The 20,543-nt window shown below is 41.9% G+C and overlaps 1 protein-coding gene across 8 annotated transcripts in view; it reads left to right on the plus strand.

Moving 5' to 3' along the window:
- Positions 1–16,190, plus strand: part of LOC120027183 (tropomyosin alpha-3 chain) — a 37,282-nt gene extending 21,092 nt beyond the window's left edge. For 2 of the 8 annotated variants that reach the window (XM_038972065.1, XM_038972060.1), the window contains 4 exons: positions 4,013–4,088; positions 5,568–5,630; positions 6,895–6,964; positions 14,402–16,190. In XM_038972065.1, coding sequence (XP_038827993.1) covers positions 4,013–4,088; positions 5,568–5,630; positions 6,895–6,964; positions 14,402–14,484 — 292 coding nt within the window. In that variant the 3' untranslated portion in view covers positions 14,485–16,190. Of the gene's footprint in view, positions 1–1,445; positions 1,522–4,012; positions 4,089–5,567; positions 5,631–6,894; positions 6,965–7,164; positions 7,248–7,716; positions 8,074–14,401 lie in introns of those variants that run through there. The other 6 variants (XM_038972064.1, XM_038972057.1, XM_038972061.1 and 3 more) reach the window with 5 other exon arrangements.
- Positions 16,191–20,543: the final 4,353 nt, after the last annotated feature.

The raw sequence follows: 20,543 nt of genomic DNA on the forward strand, positions 1-20,543 counted from the left end.
CACGTGATTGAACTGCACACACACACGCATACACAGAACTACACTAGTGGTACGGTACATCACTTATTCCACACAGCCGAAGAGGATTTTGTCAAATAATTTAGTTATACTGATGTTTTCCTCCAGATGAATGTAGAGATCTATTACACACAAAATACTGCATCAATTTGACATGTACAGCATTGTAGCTCTGTATTAAACATACTCTTGTCACACAACTACAGAACTACACGATGCAGAATGCAAACATACATCTTGATGTCTCATTTGGATTATATTTGAACAATTCCCTGTCTACATCACTATGCCAGGCCAGAGTCATGTATTAGGGGTTCAAGCAGCGAATCTAGGCCACATTCTCTCATGCAGTGCTGTGCCAGTTGGTCACGCTATAACAAGCGATTGAAGATAAACTTTTATAGTTCATGCCCCTCATCCCATTTTGAGCTATTGTGGGTATCATCTCAAACATGGCTACTGCTGACCAATGAACATTCAAGTGGTCTTGACCTGGCACATAAATGCATATAAATTAGACACATTATTCGTATTGTAACAACTTGATAGACATGTTCCAAACACTGTCTACTCAATGTGAGCACGTTTAAATCGACCACACGGTGGCGCTATAACGGCACTTATTTATTCCTCTTGATCTGACTACCTTGATTGCTCTTGACCTGATGAAATTTGGCACACTCAGGGATGAGTCTAGCTAACCTGTAGAGTATAGTTCTTTGGCCGCATGGTTGCATTGTTGGACAGGGAAAAACAAGCTCATTGGCTTATAGCGGCCATATTGTTTGAGCGAGAGTCTTGGAAAACCTAGCGTTTTAAAGATGTATCCATTGACGCTATATACCAAGTTTGGTGCTGAGCGGTTCTGGAGAAGACCACATTAATACAAATGTTCAAAAATACATCATCCAAAGAATTATGTGTGATCTGTTGAGTTCTGATATTTGGCAAGCGTGGTAAGGAGTACAGAAGTGGCAAATCCTATGGAGATCTGTCCAATTTGTTCTGATGGTGGCATTGTGGGGCCATAGTTTGAGCCGCTCTGTGGCTGCTTGACGCTATATTTAAATACAAATACTGCTTGGAGTTTGCAATTTTGTGACTGTTCCATTGTATTGGACCAACAAAATCAAGCGCAGCACAAGTTTTTAAAAGTATTTGATACGGTTCTGCATTATAGTAGTCCCACTTCCGGTATCATCCCAAACTGGCCCCATCCTCACTGTTCCCAAGACCATGAGAATAAACTTGTGTGTTTGCATAACAATGGTTCTGCATCCTAATTAATAAATGCCCTCCTCCCCCATCTGTCCGTCTCTGCATGTTTCTGGGGGTCCGACCTAAATTCAACGCATGACCCACCCCCCACCCTCCATACTCCGTGCACCGCATGTATGTGTGACTACGCCCCCTCCCTGCACTAATAGCAAAGCCAGGGCCCTGGAGGAGGAGCTGAGGGGTTTCGACCAATCGCTGAAGTCCCTGCAGGCCTCTGAAGACCAGGTATTGTGTGTTTGTCTGTGGAGTGAATCCATACCCCTCAACTTATTCCACATTTTGTTGTCTTAGTCTCAATTCCAAAATGATTAAAGACATTTTTTTTTTTTATCTTACCCGTCTACACACAATACCCCATAATGCAAAGTGAAAATGTGCTTTTAAAAAGGAAATACAATTAATTTACATAAGTATTCACACCCCTGAGTCAATACATGTTAGAATCACCTTTGGTAGCGATTATGGAGTATTTGCACACTTGGATTGTACAATATTATAGTCTGCTTTTTCTTTTAGTCATCTTCCAATAGGTTCCCTTTTCGAGGCATTAGAAAACCTCCCTGGTCTTTGGTTGAATCTGTTTTGAAACTCACTGCTCAAATGAGGGACCTTAAAGATAATTGTATGTGTGGGAAACAGATGAGGTAGTCATTCATAAATCATGTTAAACACTATTGCACACAGCGAGTCCATGCAGCATATGTGATATGTTAAGCACATTTTTACTCCTGAAATTATTTAGGCTTGACATAACAAAGGGGTTGAATACTTATTGACATTTCAGCTTTTCATTTTTTATTAATATATACACATTTATACATTTATACAAACATAATTCCACTTTGACATGGGGTATTGTGTGTAGGCCAGTGACAATCTCAGTTTGATCAATTTTAAATTCGGGCTGTAACACAACAAAATGTGAAAATCAAGGGGTGTGAATACTTTCTGAAGGCACTGTATGTGTGCAAATGCCTATGTCTGTGTGTACTGAAAAGGAGGGGTGTCAGTTCATTGTCTGAACATGCTTTGGTGATAAAATGTCACTTACAAAGACAAATATGATTATTCATGTTCAGAATCATTCAGTGGGGTATTTCTAACATATCATTAACATTATATCCAATAAGTCAGATTTCGTAACCTAATGCATCTGATAATAAGTACAGAGCTCTGTTGACATAGCGTGCAGGTTTCAACATTTTAGGATTCTACACTTTGGTTGTCATCAGTTGTTTCCGCGGGTTGCAAAACTAGCATGACACGAGCTGAATTAAATGTAAAAGGCTTTGAAAATCAAGCTCAGTGCTCCGTTGACATTTCAGAGACGTTTGTTTTTGAAAATAACAGGAATTTGGAATTAATATAAAAAGCGTATACATGTCTTGTCTCATCTATATCTATCTTACCTCTTGTTTTATGTCCTGCAGATTTGAGAAGATATATTAGTTAAGGGTGAAAGTGAGCCTGTCAGGTAGCCAGTAGCTTTCATTCATTCATTTAATTAATTTTTCTTATTTATTTTTACCACTTTTTAAAATCTGGCCTCCATTGATTTGGTCACCCTAATTCTGGCCATCCTACAAGGGTAAACACTCAAACTTATGATAGACATGAGGTTTGGGCTGTGTTTTTGTGTTTTTTTTTTTAAAGATGATATAAACCTTTTTTTTTACCCATTTGTGAAAATCATGTGTTTTTTGATTGGTGAGTGTGCCTATACTTCATGGTGTGTAAGAGAAATGCATGTATGAGTGTGTTCATGCTCAACTGACTGCTTTAGTGTAATCTACCATTGGTCTAACATCAGGCTCAAGATTTATGGATGTAAGAACTATTTATTGTTAAAAGATCTCAAAAGGTGCACATAGAAAGTCTCTATTTCTGTGAGTGTGTGGAGGATGAGAAAGAAGTAATCAGAATCATGGCCTCGGGACAAACGGGTGGTCCTCTTTGGATGACCCCTGGACCTGCAGACTCCAACCTCTCCTTCTCTTTCCATATCTTTTCAGTATCTGCCTTGTCTCCTTGACTCGTGCTTGCCTCCCTTTCTCTTCCCTACTCTTTTCTCAACTTGTGTTTGCATGAAATCCAGTGTGCATGTTAAGGAAGTGACAACCTACTGCTTTAAAATCGATGGGAGAGTTCCGGTTGTGTTTAGTAGGATAGGAAATGGGTGATGCCATGTCAACTCATCCAGTAAGAAACGCTTGCTTTAGTTTTCTGTTGCAAAACGTTTTGCTACGGTGTGCCCTACTGAAAATAACACAGAATTGACGCATGAGAACTCGAGCATGCACAACTCACTTTTTTAATGCCCTTAAGGACATCTCCAGCCTAAAGCATGCCATTCTAACGACAGTGGACATTACTCGTATAGCTTGTCTTTCGTTAAGGATGTTGCTTAAAATGATTTCCTTTTGTGAGGTAGGCACACTTTAATATGGAGATATGGTCTGTAACCGCTGTGGTGTGTGGTTAGCCTCATGTCTTTTCTCTTGACATAAGGCACTCATTCTTCATGTTTCCTAATTATCTACTCCCGAGACAATTGTCATCTCACCATCAATTATCTTAAACTGTATTGCCAATGTTTTCACACTGCTACTCTTTCCTTCTTTTCACTGCTCTGCCCTCGTTGCCCACTGTGCCATCTCTCCTTGTCTTCTCATTCTCTTGAAATGAAAACTCAATGGCGACCTCCCCTCAAATCCAGTAAATGTGCTGAACTGGAGGAGGAGCTGAAAAACGTCACCAATAACCTTAAGTCCCTGGAGGCCCAGGCAGAGAAGGTAGTGTGTCGGTTTGTTGGTATTTTACCTGGTTGTGTAAACCTCAGATTAATCTAGCATGTACCTGTGGGCATGTTTTTTTCTGACTGTATACATCTCTGAGGAAGTAATTTAGTAAGTATTGTGCGTTGACAATTTTTCTTTGCACATTTGGGGGGGGGGTGCTGTGTGTGTGTGTGTGTACGTACACAGAGTACCTGTATCTGTGTGCAGCTGCTGTATTCACCCTACACCAAAGGTTCTGTATTGACACTGCCTTGAACAACATTGGCTGTGTGTAGTTCATATCCAGATGCCTCAGGCAGTTAGCCTTGGGTTACTTGGTCAGTGTAGTTAATTTCCCTTTGGCATTTACCCCCATTCCAGTCTTGAGAATAGCTCCTACCTCTCCCAGACATCCAATCTTGTCATCAATGCCCTTTACAGCCTATGTTTATAATTCCTAGAAAGGTCACACTTGCATGATTAATTGAGAATTTAATCTCCATATTTCTGATTGGACCGAAGGCCTGCGTGGACAAACACCCCCATACTAAGTTAAGGGTTTGGTCTAATATAACATAGAGAACGTTACTTTTAATGAATTGTTCCTTTGCACCCACTTTGTAATCGTTATCCTCCAATGACCCTGCAGTGGAATAGAGATGAACACTTCCAGGGCTATGTTCAATAGGCACCAAACAGAAGACTAAAACAGGAGAGACTAACAGGACTCATTTTCCGTTGCAAAAACATTTGACGGTTTCCAATGCGTGACCTAATGACCACAACCCAGGTTTATAATTGTTGCATATGCATGTCCAGATCTGCTCCGAGCAGATGCATAGTAAACATCCCTACAAGTATAGTTTCTTCAGTGGAATAATGGTTAGATCAGTGGTATTCTACTTCCACCTTTTATGGACAGTAGTGTTCTCGTGTTTCACCAGTGACTGATTTAGACCTGGGAAACCAGTGGCCTGTCCTATGGGGCATAATGTTTAGAACTTTGCCAAGTTAAATGTTTTACGTAGTCATTTGAAGCATTCCTATCTACAGTTATTTTGTTTGGTACATTTCTATTTGCAACATCCTGAACGTTTCACACCTCGATACTCATCAGATGTTTGTTTTTTTTCTTTGAGCCAATCAGTGATTGGGCAATTTGAGAGACTGCAGTTCAACCGTATTCAAGGCCCCACACAGAATTGCAATCTCAGCAAGAATTCTGGTATCTCTGGAGCTGTAGACAGATGGATTAACTTAACCTCTGAAGGAGCCAAGTCACACATGCACTGTTGACTTCACAGGGACTGCCCTTGATATTGTTCTAATTGTTGAACTAATTTGGCATGCATTATAATGGCATGTTTTTAGGAATCCTTCCATTGCAGCATCAACGAACTGGTCTTTTACATGCGATTGAGTTCATGTCAATTATTTTATGTTTTGGTGGGTGGGCGCTCTGCTTTAAACTGACAGTCCTCTCTTCTACTACAGTACTCCCAGAAGGAGGACAAGTATGAGGAAGAGATCAAGATCCTGACTGACAAGCTCAAAGAGGTAAGTGGATAACCTGTAGAGCAGGGATCAAGTAGATTCAGAAGTGAGCCTATTTATTATTTTATAAGAAATGAGCCGACGGTAAGGGGGCCAGAACATAATTACAAAAAATTAGTACTTTGCAAGTTGAGCGCAAGAAGCCCTAACAGATGTAATATTTGACTAAAACATAATCATTTCAAACCTTGCTTACGTTTGTATAGGATCACATACAGTGAGCTCCAAGTATTGGGACCGTGACCGACAAAAATATCATCCCCGACAAAATGCTAACCTTCCCTGTTATGCTAACCTCTCACTATTACAATGTCTTGGGATTATGATATTTGTGCGTCTAACTTTCACTCATCATTATTCACAATTTTATTCAGGACTAGCCGTAATCATGGTAACATCCACATTAATGTAGAAGTGTTTATAAATGTATTCTATTTACAATAAATGACTCAAATGACACTACATTTACCACAAAATAATCTAAAACGCAACAAAAACAAATGGCAAATGCTGTCAACAAGTTTGTAGAATCACATGATGTAATCATTGCGTGCTAGGTATATGGGACACAAGTGAATTTGTCCCAATAGTTTGGCCCCCCAAAATGTGGGGACTTTGTACAAAAAGTGCTGTGATTTTTAAACAGTTCACCTGATGGAATATTAAAAACTAGAATTAAAGATGACAGTCTGCACTTTAACCTCATAGTCATTGTATTGTTTCAGAGCCAAAACAATTTGCTGTCCCAATAATTTTGGAGCTTACTGTATATCTATCCATGGGAATACTTTGGAACAGATTTCCAAAATTGAAATCAATTGGAAGTTAATTTGCTGGTGTTTTTACAATCTTATGTCCAACAATAAAATAATTATATTGGGATGCCAGTTGGGTAACCCTGACTTAAAGAATGGGGGGGGAAAGCCTCATTTCGGTAGATATAATTGCAGATGGTTGACACTTTCACAAGAGAATCTCAGCAAATCTGTCATGCTTTTTGTCTGTGTTGACATGTCCCCTTGTAGTATCTAGTGTCTCGGGGTGCATTTTTTTTCAAAGTTTCCTCAGGGAGATTTGTTTGACAGTATTTAAGATGTTTTTTTGTTTGTTTTTCGATCTGTTTGTAGTTTCTTGCTCATTGCATTTATTTCTTTATTCACAAAGTCAGGTTAGTTTGGTTTTAAATCCGAGTTAACCTATTTAGTCTAGGTCATCAAGGTTTTAGTAGTTTCTTGATTGAATGCTTTGTTTTGACTTATTTTCTTAGGCTGAGACTCGTGCTGAGTTTGCTGAGAGGTCTGTGGCCAAGCTGGAAAAGACCATAGATGATCTGGAAGGTAGGATCCAGACGCTTTGCCTTGACGGTGCATTGGGATATACAGGAGTTTACAGGAAAAGTCCTGTTCTGGCTTAATCAGTCTATTTTAGCATACATCACTTTCCCTTTGGCAGCTTCCCTCACTCTCCTTATGTTTTTTTCCCTCCTGTTCTCCACTCTTTCTCTTTTTCCCCTTCACTCTTTGGCCTCTCTGAACAGATGAGCTATATGCACAGAAACTCAAGTATAAGGCCATTAGCGAGGAGTTGGACCATGCCCTCAATGACATGACCTCCATGTAAATACGGGCTGACCGTGTGTGTGGTTGGCATGCAGGGCCTGTGGGGTTTGACTGAGAATCTAATATTCCCCTAACACTGCACTGAAGTCAGGGGGCCAGGAAAAACACCTGACTCTCTATAACACGTCACCTAACAGCCATGTAATGTTCACTTTTCTAAGGAGTTGGCAGATGTGACAAACCATATCATGCAAAAGCAAAGCTTGACTCATGCAACAAAATCTGCCAACCAACACTATTTATACTAATGGGTTTTTGTGATTGTAAAAAATATCTAGGTGTGATATGAGTGGTGTGACATTTTAAAGGTGGTTTGTGAAGTAATAACTGAATTACTGGATGCTTGCAATTTCCATATCAATGCACTAAATGTCCACAAGAAAAGTCGGTGATACCCAATGGCTACTAATCGTCACAATGTAATGATCTCAGAATCTGTAGTCACGGTTTCTCAACACCTCTGTTTTCAGATAAATGTCGGGAAGCTCACTTCCTCACTCCCCTGTTGTGGTTTCAAGAATTTCGTCTCAGTCCTCCTGATGAACATCCATTTCGGTGGCGTGGTTCTCTCTCCCCCTCCCTTCCTGTCCATCTTCACTCATTCCTTACGTGGTTGTTAAATCTGTTCCCTTTGTGCTTTTCTTTTCACTCTTACTCCTTTGCCCAACTTTCTCGCTCTCCTTGGGCAACTGTATTTGTTTCTTTGGGTCACTGTGCTCAAGCCTGCACTCTTTGTAATTTGGTTCTCTATCTTGCCTTGTCCCATGTTTCACCCTGTTCTCTACATGTGATTCTATATAAATGTTGAACAAAGGGAGGAGGAAAAACCTGTCTACTGTCTCCTTTTTAACAATTTTTTTCCAAACCTTTTTCAAACTGACATCACAAACACAATGGTTTCTGTTGCTCTTTCCATGTTCATTGTTTTTCCACAAATAGTCATGGTAGAAATTGTACCATTTTATCTGATTTTAATGAGGAGTTGGCAGTAGTGATGGTGCCTCCACATTGGGGTTTAGGCTAGCACTAGAAATAAGAACACAACACATTTTAAGGGCAAAACACAAGGTTTCATTAAACATGTTACATTGGTATTTTTGCTAATTTACTCTTATCGAGATCCACTTGCAACAAGTTCATTCAAACAAGATGTCACAATTGATAGGGTTAGTTTACACGACCAACTAGATGTGCCACAATGGTGGACTTGAGCAGTTTACAATACAACGAAAACTGAATAGAAGTGCAGCTTACATGAAATATGAACATGCTTGAAAAATTCAATTTTCAATGTGAAGATCCACCCCATCTGTCTGTTTGACAGCCTAACTGTTGGGTTTGGGCTTGTTCTGTGTTGCATCTGATCTCCTGTAGTTGCCTGTCTTGTACTTGCGCCGGGTTATCTTGGCGAGACGGGTGGAGTGGGTTTGCAAAATTCTATGATGTCACGCAATTTATAAAATGGTCAGGTAAGAAGGATAGATATAGGTCGATCACTGATGTTGGGAAATTTAGTCCTGGCTTGCAGTCAGCGTTCCAATTCATCCCAATGGGGTTGAGGTCAGGGCTCTGTGCAGGACAGTAAAGTTCTTCCACACCGATCTCAACAAACCATTGCTGTATGGACCTCGCTTTCTGCACGGGGGCATATTTTTATTTATTATGGATCCCCATTAGCTACTGCCAAAGCAGCAGCTACTCTTCATGGGGTCCAGCAAAATTAAGGCAGTTTATACAATTTTAAAAACATTACAATACATTCACAGATTTCACAACACACTGTATGCCCTCAGGCCCCATTGTCATGCTAAAACAGGAAAGGGCCTTCCCCAAACTGTTGCCACAAAGTTGGAAGCACAGAATCGTATAGAATGTCTGTCATTGTATGCTATAGCGTTAAGACTTCCCTTGACTGGAACTAAGGGGCCTACCCCGAACCATGAAAAACAGCTCCACACAATTATTCTTCCTCCGCCAAACTTTAGTTGGCTCTATGCATTCGGGCAGGTAACGTTCTCCTGGCATCCGCCAAACCCAGATTCGTCCATCGGACTGCCTGATAGTGAAGTGTTTCCTCACTCCAGAGACCGCGTTTCCGCTACTCCAGAGTCAAATGGTGTCGAGCTTTATACCACTCCTGCCGAGGCTTGGCATTGCGCATGGTGATCTTAGGCTTGTGTGCGGTTGCTCTGCCGTGGAAACCCATTTCATGAAGCTCATGACGAACAGTTCTTGTGCTGATGTTGCTTCCAGAAGGCAGTTTGGAAGTCTTTAGTGAGTGTTGCAACCGAGGACAGACAATTTTGACATGCTTCAGCACTCGGCGTTCCTGTTCTGTGAGCTTGTGTGGCCTAGCACTTCGCGGCTAAGCCGTTATGTTTCCTTTTTACAATAACAGCACTTACACCATACAAAGTGCCTGAAATAGTTTTGTTTTTTAGTGTCAAAGTATTTATACCATTCACTCCGCTTCATAGTATGAACATGTTAGAAACATGACCAATAGTAGTAGGCTACATCGACTATAGCAGTAGGCCTACCTGTATGGGGAAAAAACACACATTTAAATGGAACTGTAGTCTTCCTCATTCATAATTTGGAGGTAGGTTGTAATCTATAGTATCAATGGGTTTTATAAACTTTTCACACATTCAAACCAGCTGATGAACAGAAAGGCAGTTCCAGATAGTGTTAGTTGTATTAACTTTTGAGGCAGCGGATAGTGTAGAGTAGACCCTTCCCCCAATATTCTGATTTGATAGGACAACGTTGTCAATGGATATGCGCTTGTTCTGCCCTGGAAAGTACACAGCTAGCCAACTACTGTTCAATTCTTGTTTTAATGAACATTGTTAATTGACTGCAGATGGTTGTAGAACTTTTACCGGACCTTTTACTTTTGATGTCATGAGAAATATGGCTGTCCGTATAGGCTACTCGTATTGAACCCAAAGTCAATAGATTCCTGGCAGAAGAGACGGAGTGCTACTGATTCTGCTTCCACGCCCGCATCTGTTTACATCTCTGGTGTGGCAGGTGAAATTACTGCGCTCACGTCCTGTTCATGTCCTGTTCACGTCCTCTTCACGGTGTAGCTCCTCTGAAACAACCCCTCCTGAAAAAAATCACACTTATGCTTAATAACCTACAGAGGTATGGAATGTAATAGTTGGAACGTATCGACCATGTCCTTTGTACAACAAGGGTGTAGCCTAAATACTTCGAGGGTGTAGCCTAAATACTTCAAGGGTGTTCAGCGCAGATCAAGGAGGGGGCAGCGGAGTGTGCAGCAGCTACATAAAAATAAATGTGCAGAAATCTTTAGCCTAAAGAAAATCAGGTTTCCAGAAAATCCAGAACCGCAGCCACTCCGATAGAGATTTCAATTAGATTAGAAAAACTTGATTCAGAATTTAATATGACAATTCCTGATATGGTGATTAAAAAATATTATATTTGTAGTAAATTCACTTAAACTTAAGGATGCAGTGGTTGAATATTCAGGGGAATGTCTTTCTTGCATGAGGAAAAACATTACTGAACTTTTCCCAGTGACTCTATCCTAGGCTGTGTTCAACTGGGCAAATTTGTGGCATGTTCAGATTGAAACATTATGTAGAACAAACATGCCTCTGACATGCAGAATAGGGGTCAGCTCTGTTAATTACATTTCTTTCTGCAACGTTCCACAATTGCGTTAAAGGCCCAACACACCCTACACAGAGCGACAGAGCATCGTATACAGTCACTTCCAGAATTTGTGCTGCATAAAAGTATGTATATATGCTCGGTCGCTGCGTTGGCCTGAAGTGTGTAGCGGCCTTTTGCTGAACGTGGTCCTATAGTGTCCACGTTTCTAGCCTTTGAGTGTCCATGTTGCTCAGGTATTCCCTTCAGTGTACACATCCCTTTTTCCAGATGCATTTTACACTTCCTACACTGTGCTTTAGTGGGCTTCCAACGAGTGGCCACTCCAAGTATTCCTTCGGGCTGGGCGATTATGGCATATTAACTTGTGAGCGATATCTGGATTTATTATTTTTTCTGTAATTAAGCTTTGTACAATTTTAAAGGTAAAAACGACTGCATTTGAAACTGTCAGCAATGATCTAATGCATTCAGGGCTTTAGATTATATCTAGGCTAAATATCAGCCTTCCACAACCAGAAGACCCATTCATTTAATTATTTTATCAAAATAGTTTAACCTCTCTAGGGTATGTGGGACGGTGGAGTCTCACCTCGTCAACAGCCAGTGAAATTGCAGGGCGCCAAATTCAAAACAGAAATCCCATAATTAAAATTCCTCAAACATACATGTATTTTACACCATTTTAAAGAAACTTGTTGTAAATCCAGCCACAGTGTCCGATTTCAAATAGGCTTTACGACGAAAGCAAACGATTTATGTTAGGTGAGTGCCTATTCACAGAAAAACACAGCCATTTTTCCAGCCAAAGAGAGGAGTCACAAAAAGCAGAAATATAGATAAAATGTATCACTAACCTTTGATCTTCATCAGATGACACTCATAGGACTTCATGTTACACAATACATGTATGTATTGTTCGAGGAAGTTCATATTTGTCTCAGTTTACATTGGCGCGTTATGTTCAGTAGTTCCAAAACATCCGGTGATTTTGCAGAGAGCCATATCAATTTACATTAATAGTCATCATACATGTTGATGAAAATACAAGTGTTACACATTGAATTTTAGATCCACTTCTCTTTGCAACCGCTGTGTCAGATTTCAAAAAAACTTTACGGAAAAAGCAAACGGCGCTAAGATGACAAATCAACCTAAAGAGATCCGCCATGTTAGTCAACATAAGTCAGAAATAGCATTATAAATATTCACTTACCTTTGATGATCTTCATCAGAATGCACTCCCAGGAATCCTAGTTCCACAGTAAATGTTTGTTTTGTTCGATAATGTCCAAATTCCTCCTTGTTGTTCGCGCGTTCAGTACACAATCTAAACTCACGTGCAAGTCCAGCGGAAAGTACGGACGAAATGTTAGTCTGTAGAAACATGTCAAACGATGTATAGAATCAATCTTTAGGATGCTTTTAACATAAATCTTCAATAATGTTACAACAGGAGAATTCCTTTGTCTTCAGAAATGCGATGGAACGCAGCTAACTCTCACATGAACGTGCATGGTCAGCTCGTGGCATTCTGGGAGAGACCTTACTCAATCTCCTCTCATTCGCCCCCAGTTCACAGTAGACGCATCAAACAAGGTTCTAAAGACTGTTGACATCTAGTGGAAGCCTTAGGAAGTGCAACATGACCCCATTTCCACTATCTTGGATAAGCAAAGAGTTGAAAACCTACAAACCTCAGATTTCCCACTTCCTGGTTGAATTTTTTTCTCAGGTTTTTGCCTGCCATATGAGTTCTGTTATACTCAGACATCATTCAAACAGTTTTATGAACTTCAGTGTTTTCTATCCAAATCTACTAATATGCATATCCTAGGATCTGGGCCTGAGTAGCAGGCAGTTTACTCTGGGCACGCTTTTCATCCGGACGTGAAAATACTGTCCCCTACCCCAAAGAAGTTAACCTGCTTTTTGGCAATAACTCTTTCTGGGATTCTCGTCAGTCCTATGAAAATTCCTGTTTTGTTCTCAATGCACATTCACTAATGATGACAACTAACTTCTTGTCGCAGGTATTACAGAAAATGTAACATCTCCATTAAACAATCTCTCAAGCACAAGCCCACGTGCTAGCTCTTTGTCAAGTTCAGCTAACTTGGATCTATTTGCTAACTAACAAGGTAGAACAGTTGCATTATGAACACACCCTTCTACCTCCAACTGTTTGAACAACATGCTAGCCTGTCCACTATGTTCAGATGTTGAAATCAAGTGGCCTACCATATTTCTGAGCTGTGTAGTGCTAGGGCAAAAAAAACGACGCCTCATGGTCCACAGGACCGAGTTTGGGGAAACACTGCCCAAGTGGCTAACCTAGTAAGTCTGCCCTCTTGTGGCAATTTTTTTCTTCATCTTCCCTCTACTCCATGCTCAGGTAATGTGACCTTTTCTGTACTCTGCTTATTTTTACTATTCATTCTGTTTACTATGCTCCTACCTTTCCTTCTCACATCCAATTGATTGTTTTACTGTCTACACTTTTTTTTATATAGCAGTGTTGCTCAATGCGTATCCTGGAGACCCACTGTGAATGCTGGGTATTGGATATTTATACTGCTTTTACACAGGCAGCCCAATTTTTTTATATATATATATATTTTATCGTTAATTGGTCTTATGACCAATCATAAGCTCAAACATATATTTGATGTGTAAAGATCTGATGTGATTGGTCAAAAGACTAGTGAAAGAATTGGTCTGTCTTTGTAAATGCAGCCTTTGTATATCTGCCTGGTTCATGAATGCAAGTTAAGCCGCTGAATAGGGTTGCAAAGCTACTGGTCATTTACCAAAGTTACCGGACTCCAGTAAGTTTGGTAATTAACAGGTAATCTATGGTAACTTTTTAGTAAGTTATACTGTTAAAGTGTGTGTGTGTGTACTTCTGTATATACAAGTTTCTAGTGAATAGACCACATGGTTCAAGAGAAAATAGCTAAATTAATGAAGAAAGCATCTAATCAACAATGGCATTATTTCAATTAACTCTGCAACTTTTCCAACTATAAAGTAATATTTTTAGATTGTGTGGCCTTACCACATAAAATAAATAAGAGACCCAGAGATAATTAGACACATGATCATCTGAAGTACTCAAAGACCACTTAGTTGTCGTCTGATAAAATAACAATTGGAAAGTTACCAACATTCTGGTAATTTACTGGTAAACTTCAAAAGTTTCCAGTAATACCTTCCCTTTGCAACCCTACCACTGAGGATTGCCCATTTTAGAAATGTCGAGTTATATTTTTAGAGGGTAACATTACCCAAACCCTCAGTCAAATTGGGCAAAATCATAATCGCAATAAGAAACCGTCGCAAAACAGGCTGAAGTAATTATTGGGGTTATAGTCAGTTGTCATAAACTGACAACGGCTGATTATGGCAGTGTTCTGTAGCCTTAAAACAGAGAGCTCCATTAGTGGTACCTAGGGATTCTTGGTGTGTTACCCAGACGAATAATAAATGATTAATCTCTCCCTCCAGAGAGACTGGCCAATGCCAAGGAGGAGAACCTCAAGATCCATGCCACCCTGGACCAGACCCTGCAGGACCTCAACAGCTTCTGAGAACCCCCCCCCCCCCCCCCCCCCCCACCACTTCTCTTTCTGTCTCTCCTTTCTCCTCACTCTGCTGTCGTGGTGTCAAGGTAGGAAAAATCCCCACTGGGGGTTTACCCTTGTGATGCTGAAGCATGCCAAAACCACTATTTACTATGACACCTTTATTCTCAACAGCTTTGATTGTTCTTGTTAAACATTGTTCTTCAATGTGACATATTGTGGAAGCGCTTGCCTTTATCCATTGGAATGGTCTTTAATAGGGACACTCGGTCATACTTATGTGGTCTACTATGCCATCTTCTCCTTGCTTGAATGTGGCTAGCATGACTGCCTTTAAGGATTCCTTGCCAAGTTAACGAGAACACGGTCAGTCCACTCACCCATAGAATATCCCATTTTAGTTTCCAGCCATTCAAGATCAACTATAGAAAAGGGGGAAACGGAGCACATGATTTTTGCCAGCCATTTACTACATAGGATTATTCACTTCTGACTTCAGTCCTGCTGTTGTATTCCCTGGACTGGTTCTATGTTCTTCTGTAACACCGTCCTTTAACGCCTAAACCCTCAAAGTTCACACATCTGAAAGTTCTGAAGTGGTAAGCAAGATTTGAAGAAGCTCCACTTGGTCTATCATAGGGTTGGGCCATCACTGCGTTGCTTTGGCCTTTGCAATCCTTTATGATTAGTTGACGCCAAAAATAATTAGTGGATAAGGTCCAAAATGGAACTAGGCTTCTTTCCGTCCTATACAGTATATCCCCTTTATCCTGCCCTTTGCCTAATTTACACCAATACAGTTTGGGACAAAAACCACATTGGGTGGTCTGGATTTGATGATGTCCAAGCTGTATCATGCAATCAAGTTTTCCCCCCCCCCTATTCCTTAGGGATATGCATAATTTGTTTATGATATTTTGCCTCATGTATGTGTTTTCTCCTACTGAAACCATAGCCACTAGCCACTATCAAAAAACAGTGCTGCACTTGTATGGCACTAATTATTTGGCCTGAACTCTCCAATTCTGAACTTTTTTAAGCTAATTGGTCTTTTGACCTATTACATCAGATCTTTTTCAGAGCTGATTGGTCACAATGCAGCCTTTATTTTGAGAAGTCTATAGTGAGGTTGTTGGGTTCAAAAATCAATGGACATCACTTTGCCAGTACCATGCCAATTATAGAAAATGGGTGGGGTATTTAAACCTATACTATAAGTAGGATTTAAACTACAACACGTAAAATAATTAAGACCTCAATGTTTTAACTGGAAATTCACCAGATGTATAACCACTTTGTTACAGTCTTGTTCCATTGTAATGACGTTTTCTTTGAATAAAGACCATGGTTTTTACTGCCATACAAAACTTTCTCTTTGGATTTTCATTTGAAGTTAAATTCTCCAAGTGCAATCTGATTGTTGTATAGACTATTTTTGATTGCACAGGCCAGGGATGGGTCAATTCAGTCTGAGTTCCTTTATAATTAGCCCATTTTAAAAACGCACATCGTAAGGGATGCATGCATAAAATAGACATGAGTATAATTTCCATCATGTTACGTGCACAACCACTCACAAGCAAACAGTAATGTACAGCTAACTGTGAGGAAAAGTCTTCATCACATTTTGTTTTTGGATAAGTCTTGATGTGTAGCATGTCTTCATACTGTATCCTGTTTACAGACATTTTTATTAAATGTTGAGTGGCTGACATTTATGTTCAGACTTTACTGTTATTGATAAGTGAATTTTGTATGAATGTCTGTATTTGTCTGTGTGCGCTTTGCCAACACTACTTGTATGTGTCCACTCAGTTCATGTCGAGTTTGTGCCTTGTGTGTGGGAGTCCTCAATGCTTTGTCCTTGCTGTACCGAGGAAAAAATTCAGAAGAACAGGTCGTTGTCAGTTTTCAAAAAGCCTCGCCCCTGGCCTTAGCCGGCTCCACGTATACAGGCAGGGCAGCTTGTGATTGGTACGCATCACCGCAACATTGCAGGAGGAGTCTGGCTTCTTGATGACCTCAAACCATCGGGGTAATCAATGGCTGGTTATTACTAGGGGGCAGAACAGGACATCAGTCAAATCCCCCATTCCAAATCTACCCCTTGCCTTCAGCACTTTACCCTGAAGCCTAACGTGATTGTATGTTGCATACATATATCCGAGGTACATACGTTAAGCCCTTCGTGGTAAGTCACGTGTGTCTTATGTAGGGCTTGGGCCTCATCTCATCAGGTGTTGGTAGTTAGGATTGCATTCAAAGTGTGTGTGTCAATGAGAAATGGCCAATAAGATTCACCGTTCACAGCATCTCACCCCCAAGGCCTCCAGACACACACCCTGGCCCTTTTATCAATTAGGATCCTCATGTCATGTGTCCTCTCTCGCTTCTTTTGGAAAAGGTCAAAGTTAATCGAGGAGAGTAAACATGGATGGAAATGAGACGGTCCTTCTCCACTCACAAGTCATTAGGCAAACTACATTCACGGGAGGATCCCAAAATAAATGTGTAAAGTGATCAAAACAAATTAAGTTGGAGACATTTTATAGGACACAAGTAGCATATTGTTTTTAATCATGAGTATCCTCTATGGGAGGTGGCTAGAAGGGAGGACAGTCTGTTTGCCTACTAATGAAATGAGACTCCTCGACCACTTACGTTTGTGTATATATATATATACACACAAACGTATGTGGACACCCCTTCAAAAGAGTGGATTTGGCTATTTCAGACACATCTGTTGCTGACAGCCAGGTGTATAAAATCAAGCACACAGACATGCAATCTACAGACAAACATTGGCAGTAAAATGGCCTTTACTGAAGAGCTCGGACTTTCAACGTGGCATAGTCATAGGATGCCACCTTTCCAGAAAGTCAGTTTGTCAAATTTCTGCCCTGCTTGAGCTGCCCCGGTCAACTGTAAGGGCTGTTATTGTGAAGTAAAAATGTCTGGGACCAACAACGGCTCAGCAGTGAAGTGATAGGCCACACAAGCTCATAGAACAGGTCCACCGAGTGCTGAAGCGCGTAATAGTCTGGAACTCAGGAGTGTTGCAACCGAGGACAAACTAGCTCTGGTAGCAACATCAGCACAAGGACTGTTCTGCGAGAGCTTCATGAAATACCTTTTCCATGGCCGAGCAACCGCACACAAGCCTAAGATCAGCATGCGCAATGCCAAGCGTTGGTTGGAGTGGTGTAAAGCTCGCCACCATTGGGCAGTGGAGATGCGTTCTCTGGAGTGATGAATCACGCTTCACCATCTAGCAATCCAATGGACGAATCTATGTTTGATGGATGCCAGGAGAACGCTACCTGCCTGAATGCATAGTGGCAACTAAAGTTTGGTGGAGGAGGAATAATGGGCTGTGGCTGTTTTTTATGGTTTGGGTTAGGCCACTTTGTTTCAGTGAAGGGAAATCTTAATGCTACAGCATACAATGACATTCTAGATGATTCTGTGCTTCCAACTTTGGCAACAGTTTGGGGAAGGACGTTTCCTGTTTCGGTATGACAATATCCCTGTGCACAAAGCCAGGTCCATACAGAAATGATTTGTCGATCGGTGTGGAATAACTTGACTGGCCTGCACAGAGCCCTGACTTCAACCCCCTCGAACACCTTTGGGATGAATTGGGCAGACTGCGAAGCTTGGCCTAATCGCTATAGCAGCTCAGGGGGGACCAAGTCCATATTAATGCCCACATGCTTTTGGTCATGTAGTGTATCATACACATCATACACACTAAACACATTTAGTAATCACAGGATGCAATTGAAACTTCAAACACAGGAAAAATGTATAATTTAATAAATGTATTTTATCGATAGGAGTGAGGGGGGTTGGTGGATTGATAAGCACACCGAAGAAACGATATGCGTAAGAACTTCTAATAGCCCATTTCACACCATAGCAAGCTGAATTTGTAGGTTGATTTTTCTTTCGTTTTTGGCAAAAATGAACACGTAGCACTGACTCGCCGATGGATTGATGTTTCAGCATTTTCGCAATGAAGATTTTGGCGTTCGACTAGCTATGTGTGATATGAACGTGCAGTTAAGCCCGGTTTGAGTAAGCGGTGCAGTGTTGCCAACTTAGCGACTTAGTCGCTATATTTAGCGAGTTTTAAGACCCCTCTAGTGACACATTTTCAAAAAATCGACTAGCGACTTTCTGGTGTTTATTGGAGACTGACGTGAAAGCACGTATCGTTCTTACTCTTCTCAACGAGCAGCGGTTGCTGCCGTGGGACCCACCCCGTCCCGAAGCACTCACAGGCGGCCCAGTCCTTGCGCAGCAGTCCCTCCCAGCTGCAGTCAGAGCAGGAGATGTTCACCCCTCCGCGTCCAGACTGCAAATGAATCTCGCATGCGGGAAGCCGCCGCTGGATGATCTCGCCCTGGCTTACATTCAGGACGGGATGTTAATGTAAAATGTTCTTTGTCTAAAATAACAAAAATAAATCACTGCATTTGACTCACAGCCTCAGTCACTTACTCACCTTGTCCACTGTTTGTGTGCCTCTATGTGACATAAGCTAAACATCTAGCTGGCTAGCTCATGTCTCAGTCTAAACTGTACGCTCAAAAATACAGAAAGGAGTGGGAATCAAACCCTGAATTCAAAGGCTGGTTGAAGCCATTTATTGGTGATGATACACGGGCATACTGCCTGTATTGTAAGGCTGATTTCTACACCAAACATAATGATGTAAAAAACACATGACAACTCAAAAACATACTCAAAAGGCTAAGTCTTATAATGGTTCCACCCAAAACAAGCTGCCATTTATGGTTAAAAAAGAAATTGACTGCAAAAAAGGCTGAGGCCACCATGGCATTAGCTATCGCTGAACACTGTTCCATGCTGCATTGGAGAAGCATGTAGAGCTTCTTTCTCAGACTCCACTGCTGCTACCCACTTCAAAATGCACAGGACAAAGTGCACAGAAATGATAACTGGTGTTCTAGCATCATACTTTCTGAAAAAGTTGGTCGCCGATGTGGGTGACCAGCGTTTCAGCCTCCTCCTCGATGAGTCCAGAGATGTAAGTGTTTCTAAGTACCTGGGGGTTGTGATAAGGTACTTTAGTGACACCAAGCAGACAATTGTATCAACATTTCTGGGGCTTGTTGGAGGGAGGAGATGGCAAATCTATAGCCCGTGCTGTTGTGACTTTCCTCGGGAAGTGTCATAACCCTCCCGTTGTCCTCCTATTATGCCTAGCACACAGTGTCCCCCCCGGGTCACCCTGTCCCGTCTTGGCTAAAGGCCCAGTGGGCACAAGTGTGACAGTATGCGTGTGAACAGCCTTTGCAGATGTATTTCTTACACCTGCAGCACGCGGTGTGTGTCTTGGCGTCCTTCTTGGGTGGGCAGAGCTGACACCTCTTCCTCTTACTCGCCCCCAGCGGGGCGGCCGGGGCGGCGGCGGCGGCCGGGCCGGCGGCTTGCTCCCGGGCTTGCGGACGAGCCTCGGCGGATACACGCTCGCCCTGTATGACTTTGACAAGTGCGGACGCGGCTTCGGTGCGGGGGAGACGCTGCCTTCTTTGGATCAAGGGCTTCACGAGCGCCTTTCCGAGCTGCTCCAGGAACACCCTCCTCTTGTTCCGCTTCCCAGGCATCCAGTCGGGGTTGATCTCTCGCCATATGACAAAGGCGTTGTAGGAGGACACGTCGAGGATGTTGTGGAAGATGACCAGGGGCCAGCGGGCGGTCATCCGTCTGCAGCTGTAGGTCCCGACCACCTTGTCTAGGTTGTCCACGCCGCCCTTGTTGCAGTTGTAGTCTAGGATGAGGGCCGGCTTCCGGTCTCGGCGATCGCTAACGTCGGGCTCCGCGTGCCGCGTGCTCAGAAGTAGCACGTTCTTATTTCTCTTTGCCAGGTAGGACACTAGAGTGGCGGTGGGCGTGAAGGCGAACCTGGAGGACGAGACCTGTCTGCCCTTGGACTGGAGCAGCGCGGGAGGGAGCTCGGGCTTGTTCTTTCGCACCGTGCCCACCATGGTGAGGTTCCTCTCGAGGAGCCGCTGCCCGAGTTCGTAGGAGGTGAAGAA

Source organism: Salvelinus namaycush, chromosome 32 (genome assembly GCF_016432855.1).
Source record: "Salvelinus namaycush isolate Seneca chromosome 32, SaNama_1.0, whole genome shotgun sequence".
In the NCBI taxonomy this organism is placed as follows: Eukaryota; Metazoa; Chordata; class Actinopteri; order Salmoniformes; family Salmonidae; genus Salvelinus; species Salvelinus namaycush.